This window comes from Heterodontus francisci, chromosome 18, assembly GCF_036365525.1.
Source record: "Heterodontus francisci isolate sHetFra1 chromosome 18, sHetFra1.hap1, whole genome shotgun sequence".
Classification (NCBI taxonomy): domain Eukaryota; kingdom Metazoa; phylum Chordata; class Chondrichthyes; order Heterodontiformes; family Heterodontidae; genus Heterodontus; species Heterodontus francisci.
Genome location: NC_090388.1, coordinates 11,648,462 through 11,661,051, shown reverse-complemented (window position 1 = coordinate 11,661,051; position 12,590 = coordinate 11,648,462). Strand labels below are relative to the sequence as shown.

The window sequence follows — 12,590 nt, the reverse complement described above, 5'->3', positions numbered from 1 at the left end:
ATCTTGTTTTTTAACTTGAAGCTGGAAAATTAAACCAAGAAAGATTTGCATTTATATAGAACCTTTTATGGCCTCAGGACATCCCAAAGTGCTTTACAGCCAATTAAATACTTTTGAAGTGCAGTTACTGTTGTAATGTAACAAGCATGGCAGCCAATTTGCGCGCAGCAAGCTCTCACAAACATCAGTGTAATAACGAACTGTTAATCGTTTTTTGTGCTGTTGTTTGAGGGAATAAATATTGGCCAGGACACCTGGCATTTCTTTAAAATAGTGCCACAGGATCTTTTATGTGCACGTGAGAGAGCAGAAGGGGCCTTGATTTAATGTAAGATCATTGGATATCAGAGCAGGAATAGGCCATTCGGCCCTCGAGCCTGCTTCGTCATTCAATAAGATCTGATTATGGCCTTAACTCCACTCTCATGCCTGCCCCACATAACCCTTGACTCCCTTGTTCACCAAAAATCTGTCTAATTCAGCCTTGAATATATTCAATGACTCAGCCCCCATTGATCTCTGGGAAAGAGAATTCCAAAGATTAACGACCATTTGAGAGAAGAAATTCCCCTTCTTCCCATCTTAAAAGGGGGACCCCTTATTTTGAAACTGTGCCCCCTCGTTCTAGATTCCCCCACGATAGGAAATATCCTCCCAGCATCTACCCTGTCAAGCCTCCCTCAGAATCTTGTATGTCTCAATAAGATCACCTCTCATTCTTCTAAACTCCAATGAGTAGAGGCCCAACCTGTTCAACCTTTCTTCATCAGACAACCCATTCATCCCAGGAATCAGCCTAGTGAACCTTCTCTGAACTGCTTCCAATGCAAGTAGACCCCCATTAAGTAAGGAGACCAGAACAGTACACAGTACTCTATGTGCAGTCTCAGCAATGCCCTGTACAGTTGTAGCAAGACTTCTCTACTTTTTATTCCATCCTTCTTGCAATAAATGCTAACATTCCATTTGCCTTCCTAATTACTTGCTGTATCTGCATGCTAACTTTTTGTGATTTATGTACAAAGACACCCAGATCCCTTTGTACCGTAGCATTCTGCAGTCTCTGCATGTAAATAATATTGAGTATTGCTGAAAATAGAGACATTTTATTGAAGCTTTTCGGTCTCGCACTCATTAGGACAATTCGCAAGAAAACCAACATAAGGGAAATAACAAATTTATACTGTATGGGAAGGCAGTGCAGATTGGTTGACAAGTGGACTCTGATTGGTAAAGACATTTCCATGGAGAATGCACCAGTTTATGGTGACTGACAGTTAACTGCCAAGCTTTGTTTGAAATTTAAACCAGGCAGCTTGACTCTGATTGGTCAAGGCATTGCCCTGAAGAATGAACCAGGGAATGGCTGTCACTTATTTTGTTTAACTGAAACAGGCTCAATGTGTGCACATGTTCTTTCTGACAACAAAGAACAGGGTCCTGTGTATTAACATGTAGCTTCCAGTATGCGCTGCGAGCTTGACTGACAATCTTAAATTGGTTGTCAGCGTAATTCTTAGCACACTGAGGATTATTTAGCAAACGTTGTCCATTCACGGAATCACATCTAATGTTGGACACCGGGTTTTGAGTCTTGCAAACATGGGCTGATTAGGTACGGCCTGTACCTTACCCGTTGCAGACAGCAGAAGGGACATATTGTTTGATAACGATCCGCCAGGCTTTGGGACGTAGGGCCTATATACCAAGCATCACACTGTCATTGAAATTCATATATCACATTGCTCATTTGTGTGATAGGCAGAATGTCTTTTTGGCTTGACGGCAGCATCTTGTTAGTGACTAACACCACACGTGTTGCTTCTGCATAGTAGCAGTGTGAAACAGCTAGCTTCACCAGTTGCTCAAATTTTTGGGATGCATTACACTTCCAGGGTAATCTGAGGTAAACTGGGCACTTTTCAGGGCCAAAAATGGCAGGTTTAGACCCATTTATAAGTTTGCGTGATATACAGCGAGAAATGATCTGATCAGGGGTTTTTTTTATTCGTTCATGGGATGTGGGCATCGCTGGCTAGGCCAGCATTTATTACCCATCCCTAATTGCCGTTGAACTGAGTGGCTTTCTAGGCCATTTCAGAGGGCATTTAAGAGTCAACCACATTGCTATGGGTCTGGAGTCACATTAGGCCAAACCAGGTAAGGATGACAGATTTCCAGGTAAGGATGACAGATTTCCTTCCCTAAGGGACATTAGTGAACTAGATGGTTTTTTTTTTACAATCATCGACAGTGGTTTCATGGTCACCATTAGACTAGCTTTTTTTAATTCCAGATTTTTATTAATTGAATTCAGATTTCGCCATCTGCCATGGTGGGATTCGATCCTATGTCCCCAGAGCATTAGGCAGGGCCTCTGGGTTACTAGTCCACTAGTTCTCTAGTGATAATGATTGTTTTAAGTTCCTCCCTCCTTTTTGCCTTTTGATTTTCTACTATTCTTGGAATGCTTTTTGTTCTTCTACTGGGAAGATACGTATAAAATACTTGTTCAAAATGTCTGCCATTTTCTTGTTTCCCATTATTAATTCCCCAGTCTCATCCTCTAAGGGACCAACACGTACTTTAGCTACTCTCTTCCTTTTCATATATTTGTAGAAGCTTTTACTATCTGTTTTTATATTTCTTACTCTCATACTCTTAATTTCTCCCTTTTTTATTCATCCTTTCCTGGTTTCTAAAATTTTCCCAATCTTCTGTCCGACCACTAATCTTTGTATGCCTTTTCTTTCAATTTGATACTATCCTTAACTTCTTTAGTTAGGCACATATGTTGCATCCTTCTCATAGACTCTTTCTTTCTCATTCTTTCTCATTCTTTGTTGAGAGTTATGAAATATCTCATTAAATGTCTTCCATTGCTTCTTTATTGTCCTACCTTTTAACTTATTTTCCCAGTTCATTTTAGCTAACGCTGTCTTCATACCCTTGTAATTGCCTTTATTTAAGTTTAAGACACTAGTTTCAAACCCAAATTTCTCACCCTCAAACTGAATTTAAAATTCTATCATGTTATGATCACTCTTGCCTAGTGGAGTTTTACCATGGGTAATTTATTAATCCTGTCTCATTACACATTACCGGGTTTAAAATAGCCTGCTCCCAGGTTGGTTCCAGAACGTATACTTCAAAGAATCTGTCCTTAATACACGCTACAAACTCATTCTCTAGGCTACCTTTGCCAATTTGATTAGTCTAATCTATATGAACATTAAAATTGACCACAATTATTGCAGTACCTTTCCTACAAGCCCCCATTATTTCTTGATTTATACTCTGTCCTACAATGTAGTTACTGTTCAGGGGCCTATAAACTAATCCCACCAGTGACAGCAGGGTAATACATTGTAAATTACACAGTAAAATATTCTAGTTGGAAAATAGTGAGTTATGTGACTTGTCATGGGCAAGGCCAGAGGAGATCTGCAAATATAATTCAAATTTTCATATTTGAATTATTTTCTGAATGGCAACAGCACATTTACAAAATTTATACTTTTCGTAGGTAACATTTGGAGATTTTGACATTTGTCGTTCATCGAAATGAAAAGATATCGGCCCTATTCCCATGATGCAAATTCTGATGTTATCTTAATGTAACTCATAGTAGGAGATTTTCTCTGCAAATGTAATTTATTGATTACTTAAAACGCATGCGAATTCAGAAAGTGAGCAATATTCCATTTTATTTCTGCCCAGGCGGCCCAATTGACTGCTGGAGGGCGAGATACCCGATTCTTACGAGAAGAACTTCGTCAGCTGGAAAGCCAGCTGCAGTTCAAGGACCGGGAGGTTTCTGACATGGAGAAAGAGCTGAACAAGGAAAAGAAACTCGTAGAGCAGGTAAGGAACCTGGAACAGGAACAACTGTGATTGCAAACTGTTGGCATAGTTTTTCTCGGTTGTTCTTTTAAACTGGATTCAATAGAAAAAAATGTTTATTACAAAGATGTAAATTTACAGCACAGGAACAGGCCATCTGGCTCAACTACTCCATGCTGGTGTTTATGCTCAACGAGAGTCACCTCCCACCGCCTACTTTTTTTTCTCTTTCATGGGATGTGGGCATTGCTGGCAAGGTCAGCGTTTGTCGCCCATCCCTAATTGCCCTTGACAACTGAGTGGCTTGCTCAGCTATTTCATAGGGCAGTTAAGAGTCAACCACATTGTTGTGGGTCTGGAGTCACATGTAGGCCAGACCAGATAAGGACAGCAGATTTTCTTCCCTAAAGGACATCAGTGAACCACATGGTTTTTACAACAATGGATGATAGTTTCATGGCACCATTACTGAGACTAACTTTCAATTCCAGATTTTTATTGAGTTTAAATTCCACCAGCTTCCTTGGTGGGATTAGAACCAGTTTTCCTAGGGCATTAGCCTGGGCCTCTGGATTACTAGTTCAGTGACATTGCCACTACACAACTGCCTCCCCGATGACTACTTCCCGCCCCATTGTGTAACTTTCTGCTCCTTTCTCCGTCATGTTTATCTAGCTTCACTTTAAATACATCTATGGCATTCACCACAACTAGTTACGGCAGCAAGTTCCACATTCTCTCAACTCTCTGGGTGAAGAAGTTTATAGATTGCGACCCTTCACCTCATTGCATCCTCAGATCAAGTGAAACTAAATGACAGCTTAGCATTTCACGATGTTATGAGCATCAGAAGCAGGGCGGACCCGCCATATGTGAAATTGGAAGACTTCCCAAATGCTGCCCTCCAGTAGTTCATGACACTGTGATGTAGATGTCCCCTTTTTTCCATGAGAATTCCATGTCCTTTTGGGTGAACCAGTTGATCTCTGGTGGCGGGGGGCGGGTGCAGGGGGGCGGTGAGGGTGGGATGGGGAGAGGAAATGGTAGAATATTTACAGCACAGAGGAGGCCATTTGGCCCGTTGTCTCCATGCTAGCTCTCTGCAAGAGCAACTCAGCTAGTCCCTTTCCCCATAGCCCTGCAAATCTCTTTTTTTCAGGTGCTTGTCCATTTCCCTTTTGAAAACCACGATTGAAGCTGACTGCACCACACTCTCAGGCAGTGCATTCCATTACATATGACTGTAAGGTACGATGGTGCATACCCAATATAAAGGGGAGAGCTTTAACTTATATAACTGTATGGGAGAATCTATCAACTGAAAGATCCTCTTAATTCAAAGACTTTGTTCAAACACTGAAGTATAATGCTGCAGAGATATTTCAGGCATAAAACTAGAAAATAGTGGCTGAGGTTTTCCACTTTGAGCTGCAGTTTCCCATAGATTCATTTTTATGGTATGGGGGTGGTAAATTGTAGGCTGCTGGATCACATCATTGGAAAACCACAGCTTGTATCTCACTTTTGGAATGTGCACAGTTGAAGATTCCATTGCTGCTTTCAAAAGAATCCCCAACTTTGCCAATCGTGGTTAAATATGATTATTTGGAAGTGAAAAATGTTACTAATATGTTTGCTGGCTGTTTTGCACTTCAGTACTACACAACAGGTTATGCTGTCCACTGTCACAAGAATTTAGTTCACTAAGTTGTTAAGCCCTGTAATTGAGCTATGGCATTCTCCTTCCTGTGCACCTCCAGTAGAAGTTCAGGAAAACTGTTCATAATATGTTAATCAAGCCTAAGAGCTTTATTTAAATCTCTGGCTGCAGCAGATTGCACAGCAGCAGGTTTCGTGAGACAGGGATGGGAAGGATTTGGTGCTGGAAACTGTTGCTCTTTGGGCGAGAAGTCACACAATCTCAAACAGCTCCCGAGTTGCTCACAGCAGTGCCTGGGAGGTCATGGCGCCCTGTATTTGGTTCGGGTCCTGGGTATGGTCCAGCACCAATCTAGCCCTTTCTCAGAGGTCAGCTGGGCAACACGAATGGCAGGAGGTGGTGGCTTGTGTCAACATTGTGTCTACTGCCAGTGGGATCTGGAAAAAGATATGCAAGAAAATCACATTCCTTTAAGAAGCTACTAAGATAGCAACTGTAGCAGTATCACCAGTGTAGATGCCCACATATGCATGCCATAAAGCATTGCCTATGAATCTATTCCATATTTATTACTAGCCTATGCCAAATCCTCATACCACCTTACAGTCCTATGTCCACTTAACATGCGTGTCCCTAATTCTTTTTTTATTTTGTGGGGTGTGAGCTTAACTGGCAGGGCCAGCGTTTGTTACTCATCCCTAATTGCCTTGGAGAAGGTGGTGGTGAGCCGCCTTCCTGAACCATTACAGTCCATCTAGTGTAGGAACACCCACAGTGCTGTTAGGAAGGGAATTCTAAGTTTTTGACTCAGCGACAGTGAAGGAACAGAGATATATTTCCAAGTCAGGGTGTTGTGTGGTTTGGAGGAAAACTTGCAGGTGGTGGTGTTCCCATGCGTCTGCTGCCTTTGTCCTTCTAGGTGGAAGAGGTCGCGGGTTTGGAAGGTGCTGTCAAAAGAGGTGTGGTGAGTTGCTGCAGTGCATCTTGTAAATGGTACACACTGCTGCCACTGTACACCGGTGGTGAAGAGAGTGAATGTTTAAGGTGGTGGATGGGACGCTGATTAAGCGAGCTGCTTTGTCCTGGATGGTGTCGAGCTTCCTGAGTGTTGTTGGAGCCACACTCATCCAGGCAAGTGGAGAGTATTTCATCACGCTCGTGACTTGTGCCTTGTACTTGGTGGACAGGCTTTGGGGAGTCAAGAGGTGAGTTACTTGCCACAGAATTCCCAACCTCTGACCTGCTCAGTAGCCACAATATTTACGTGGCTACTGCAGTTCAGTTTCTGGTCAATGGAAACTCCCAGGATGTTGATAGTGGGGGATTCAGCAATGGTAATAGCATTGAATGTCAAGGAAAGATGGTTAGATTCTCTCTTGTTGGAGATCGCCATTGCTTGGCACTTGTGTGGCACGAATGTTACTTGCCACTTATCAGCCCAAGCCTGAATGTTGTCCAGGTCTTGTTGCTTGTGGGCAAGACTGCTTCAGTATCTGAGGAATCACAAATGGTACTGAACATGGTGTGATCATCAGCGAACATCCCCACATCTGATCTTATGATGGAGGGAAGGTCATTGACGAAGCAGCTGGAGATGGTTAAGCCTAGGACACTACTCTGAGGAACTCCTGCAGTGATGTCCTAGGGCTTAGATGTTTGACCTCCAATAACCACAACCATATTCCTTTGTGCTAAGTATGACTCCAACCATTGGAGAGTTTCCCCCTGATTCCCATTGACTTCAATTTTGCTAGGGCTCCTTGATGCCATACTCAGTAAAATACTACCTTGATGGCAAGGGCAGTCACTCTCACCTCACCTCTTGTGTTCAGCTCTTTTGTCCATGCTTGAACCAAGATTGTAATTGAGGTCAGGAGCCAAGTTGCCAGCAGGACCTTCAAGCCACACACCTCTTGATAGAACTAGTATAATACAATCTATCTGCATGCTCACATACGGCACACTTACTGATGGGTGCAGGATGGCCACATGATTACAATCGGTCATGTCCACTCCCTCCCCCCACTCCCCCGCATTTTGGAGAATCAACAGTGCAGTGATATTTTGTACAATTCGCCTAAGTACTGTTTAAGATCAGTACTTTTGCAATATGTAATAAAAGGGTAGTTTCATAATACAGTAACTGCTTTAGTCTTAATTCATGGCATCAGAAAGATGCTTTTCTATCATTGCTTTTTACCCCCGCATATATTCACTGTATATACCAACATTTATCTTTTATTGTATTGTTTAGGTGGGAATTCGAATCAAGGAGACAGAAAATGAAAACAACAAGTTGAGAAGAGAGGTCAGTGGTGGGTACTGGTCATATCTGATTAACGTTTGATTGTGAATGAAGATTAAATAAAAACATGTGTTGCAGACCACTTAGACCAGCTTTCTTTGCATCTTCAGTTCTGCTTGTTCACCTTTTGTTGCTGCCATGTTATATCGTTTATCACACTAAAAGTTTCTTCTTGCTAACATGCACTTTCTTAGTCTTCTCTTTCTCATTCACACCATTTGCTTTTCTTTATCAAAGAAAAAAGGACTTAAAAGAGAGGTAAGAGCATCACAAAGATGGCTGGCTATGTAATTGATGATCGCCATAATTAGTGTACTAGTACATTAAATCATTATTTGCTTTCTAGAATGTTTTTCAACTGTCTCATTGATGGAATGACCATGAACTTTCTGGATTACTGATGTTTTTTGCAGAATGATCAACTACGACAAGACGTTGTTGACTATCAGAAACAAATAGATTCTCAGCGGGAGACTCTCCTTAATAGGAGAGGTGATGATTCAGACTACAGGATGCAACTTTCCAAAAAGAACAAGGAGCTTGCGCAATATTTGGATGAAATTCAGGTACTTCATATTTTTAAATATTTCTTTACATTTTATAGGTAAGTATTTCTCCATATTTGTTACATTCCTGTATTTTACATTGCATGGTTGTTTTGTTTTATGCCAGAATAAGGTAATTCATGTTCTTTCAGGAAGGGAACCTGCCACCCGACCTAAGTGTGACTCCAGTCCATTCTATGTGCTTGGCACTTAATGCCCTCCAAAGTGCCCTAACAAACCACTCAGTTGTAAAAAGAGACAGCTACAATGAAAATAGCCCATCACCACCATGTTGGCAGGGTAACTAGGGATGGGTAATAAATGTGGCTTCACTAGTGTCACCAAGGGAATCAAGAGGTATGGGGAAAGGGCGGGAAAGCGGAGTCGAGGTAGATTAGCCATGATCTGTTTGAATGTCGGATCAGACTTGAGGTACTGCATGGCCTACCCTGCTCCTATTTCTTATGTTCTTATGTCATGTACATCCCAAAAACAAATAAAATAACTAATGAGTTGAGTGGATTGGTGATGTTTTCATGATGTTGAGGGCCGCCCACCTCCCAACCCGCCCCCGGGACCCAGGACGCCCCCCCCCCCACCACAAAGAGTACCATTGCCTTGCTGGTTACCCCCAGCGAGGCAAGTCCAACTTACCTGAAGTCCTGGCTCCATGGTGTCGGCTGGGCTGCAATCCCAGCAGTGGCCACCGCTCCTGGTGGCGCTGCTGGGACTAAGAGCTGCCGGCCCACTGATTAGCCGCCAGCTCACTGAGGCGGGATCTCCTCCCTCAAGCTGGTGGAAGTCACGCCTCGGGATAATTAAAGCCCGGGGACCCGTAAAATGCGGGTCGGATCCCCGGGCTAGGCGGAAGCGGGTTCACCACCAACCTTTACATAGGTAGCGAAGTCCCGTCCACCTAAGGTAAAATTCAGCCCATTGTTCTGCACCAAGTGCGTCCCTCAGTTTTAAGAGAAACAAGCAGTTGCCCTCTTTAGCAAGAGACTGCTGATTAAACCAATTAAATTTATTATTGTTTTCTTTTCTACACCATCTAGAATTTGTCTGAGGCCAATGATAAGCTGGAGGCACAGAACAAACATTTGCAGAAAAACCTGGAAGAGTCAGTGCAAGAGATGGAGAAGATGACTGATGAATATAACAAAATGAAACTGATTGTTCAGCAGAACGATAGTGCTATGGACCAGTTCAAACGGGAAAAAGGGCAACTGTTGTTTCAGGCAAGGCCTGGACTTACTTCCATTAATCAAAACTAAGAATTAATTTTAAGGTAGTCTGGAAGCCATGATGCCAGAGCACCGAACTTTGGATTTTAGAAATCCAGGTAGGGATTTTACTTGTGGCTGATGTTCGCACTCTGGCATCTGCAGGGTGATCTTGGCAGACTCAGGTAGGTGTTGGGTAGGAAGGCAAGGGGAATGTGCAGGGAGAGACACTGGTCCACACTGTCAAACGTGCTTCCTAATGAGTCAGCCAAAATTTTGTCAACATTACTGGATGCTTATGTAGGCTAGACAATGTTTAAGTTTGACTGGAGAAGGTGGGAGGAGAAATGGCTAACTTGAGAAGGAGGAAGTGACATTGATGGAGATGGAGTATAAAGGAAGGGGAAGGCAAATTAGGGACTGCTGTTTATTGCAAAATCTCAATCTATTACTGAGATATTTTTAATCCTTTTTACCGCCCACTCTAAAATAGGTTATTTGCTTTTACCAAAGTCAAAGTTTAAGACATGGGTAGTTTAAGATAAATATAAAGTAATGTAAGATGAGTTTAGATGAATTATTGTACTGAAATACATAAGGTACTTAAAACAGTGCGTTGTTATCCTCTTAAAATGTATTCAGTTGTAAGTTATTGAAGTTATTTTAAGATAGTTAAGGTAATATGTGTTCAGTTAAAAAGGATATTTAAGGAAGGTTATTATGCTTCGGTATATAAAAACTCGTGAACAGGCTGTTAATTTAACAAACACATTTTTAGCTGGGTGAAGTCTCACAAGAAATGGAGAGGTACTGAGATGTATATACCATGAAATTCAGTGGGGTCCAGCTTAAGTAGGTATTTACTATTTAAGAAGGACAGGAATAGAACAAATGGAGAGGGGGAAGCCAAAGAAGAGTCTGAAGGACTTTAGTGATGCAGAGAGTTTTTATGAGCTTTCATAAATGACCAGATTTATATAATTCAATTTCATTTCTTACTATAATCGGGTTTGAATTCAAAGCATCTGTATTGCTAGTCCAGAACCGGAGCCATTATACTATGGCTGCGTTTTCTGACAGTGCAACCACTAGGTGGCGCTGCAGTGGCACATGTGCAAATGCAGCCATTACCACTAAAACGATAATCGTCAGGCAGCTGCCAGGACAAAAGATGGCGCTGCTCAAATAATCACACAAAGTCAACCTAAACGCGTGGCAGGACACAATGGCCAGAGGGAGAGAGCAAACGGGCCGGGGAGGGAGAGAGCGAGTGAGCAGGCTGGGGAGGGAGAGAGCAAGGGAGCTGGCCAGTGGGGTGGGGGGAGGGGGTGGAGAGAGCGAGTGGGCGGGTGGGGGGGTGGGGAGAGCGAGCGGGCGGTGGGGAGGGTGAGCGGGCAGTGGGGCAAGGAGGAGAGCGCACCCGCCACCACCAAGCTCTCTCCCCGCTTTCCCCACCCCTGCTCTCTCCCTGTTACCCCCACCCCCGCGCTCTCCCCGCTTCCCCCACTCCCGCTCTCTCCCGCATTAGTCAATGACGTCATCTGCGCATGTGCCAACCAGTCCTGGCAATGCGGAACGCAGCACATGTGCAGAGAGTATGAGCCAATTTGCACATGTGCGCAGATTGGCGCAGTCTGATGACATCAGCTGCCGGTTGCGTTGTCAGTAATCACTTTGTTATACTATTCATTACTCAGACAGAACAATCAGATTGGCAGGAGACAGTGTAAAGACAAAACTTGGATCAAGTTACAGGAGCATAAGAAATAAACTGGTTCAAAATAAACTACGCCATTTGTCCTTCTAATCATTACCAGAGACTCAGGCAGAGACAACTCTTTCCTTATCCTGAATTATTTTATACATTGTGTAATCTAGTTTTGGACCTCATGGTTCATGCTGTGTTTCTATTTCTGTGTATATATATCTCAAATAAATCTATTAGTCTTAACCTGAATATGGTGGTCCACAAATGTGTTATTTACCACCATTATATAGACAAGCCATGTCACTGATGTGCGATCAGAGATTAAAAGATAGTTATTAATTCTGTGGCATGCTGTCCTTTACATGAAGGAACAGATTTTAGTTTGTATGAGATTTTGTCTGCTTGTGGAAATGCCACGAGCAATGGACAAACACGTTGGTAGAAATTTAAATCTGTAGCAGGGTATATAAGATACTTAATGAGACAGAGAAGGTGAACCAGAACTAATGCTTAGATATGCGGGTAGCAGGATAAGAGGTTCAGGATGGTGCCTGTCAAACTTAAGACAAGCATCACAGAAGGTGATCAGTCGCTGAACGAGTTATTGGACAGGTTTAGTTGAAACAGGGACATTGGACTCAGTTTAAAAAAAACACTAGGTACTGTGATGGAAAGTTGGTAGGGTTTGTTAATCTGGAGAGCTGAAAAGCCGCCTTCAGCTGAACCTGCTTTTATGAGTTTGGAGTGTTGCTACCAACAGTGCCATGTCATCTCTATAAACAGGTACAAGATCTGACGGGTCAGCTCCAAGCCATAACCGAAGAGGAAGATCCTGTGATGTTGGCAGTGAATGCAAAAATCGATGAATGGAAGGTACATTATATACCTGGCATTACTCAGAAGAAGTGTTGAGTTGTCACTCTTATTTAAAACTTCTATTCTAATTAACAATGGTAACTGATACTTTAAAGCTTTTTTTAAACTCTTACAGAAAGTATTGTTAGCCAAGGATAAAGAAATCAGCGAGTATCAACAAAAGTTGCAAGATCTCCAAACTAAACTAGTAATTGCTGAGTTTGACAGTGATAAGAGCAGCATAATTACCCTCCAACAGGTATATCAACGGTTAAATTTCAATTTTCTCCCATGACATTTTAGTAATTTAGTTTTTATTTATGTCATGCTTATATTTCTTGCCAGATTTATTTTTCCTGTTTCAACTGTAGATTCTTCTCACATCTTCTAATAAACACATATGCCTTCATCCTTTTCTATTGCTTTCTTTATCTCATGGTCATCTACCAGA

The 12,590-nt window shown here is 42.4% G+C and overlaps 1 protein-coding gene across 8 annotated transcripts in view; it reads left to right on the top strand.

Annotated features, from left to right (window-relative positions):
* Nucleotides 1-12,590, top strand: part of cep290 (centrosomal protein 290) — a 249,852-nt gene that overhangs the window by 120,800 nt on the left and 116,462 nt on the right. For all 8 annotated transcript variants that reach the window (XM_068050269.1, XM_068050268.1, XM_068050270.1 and 5 more), the window contains exons 6-11: nucleotides 3,721-3,864; nucleotides 7,758-7,811; nucleotides 8,222-8,374; nucleotides 9,409-9,591; nucleotides 12,068-12,157; nucleotides 12,276-12,398. In XM_068050269.1, the coding sequence (XP_067906370.1) occupies nucleotides 3,721-3,864; nucleotides 7,758-7,811; nucleotides 8,222-8,374; nucleotides 9,409-9,591; nucleotides 12,068-12,157; nucleotides 12,276-12,398 (747 nt within the window). The remainder of the gene's footprint in view (nucleotides 1-3,720; nucleotides 3,865-7,757; nucleotides 7,812-8,221; nucleotides 8,375-9,408; nucleotides 9,592-12,067; nucleotides 12,158-12,275; nucleotides 12,399-12,590) is intronic.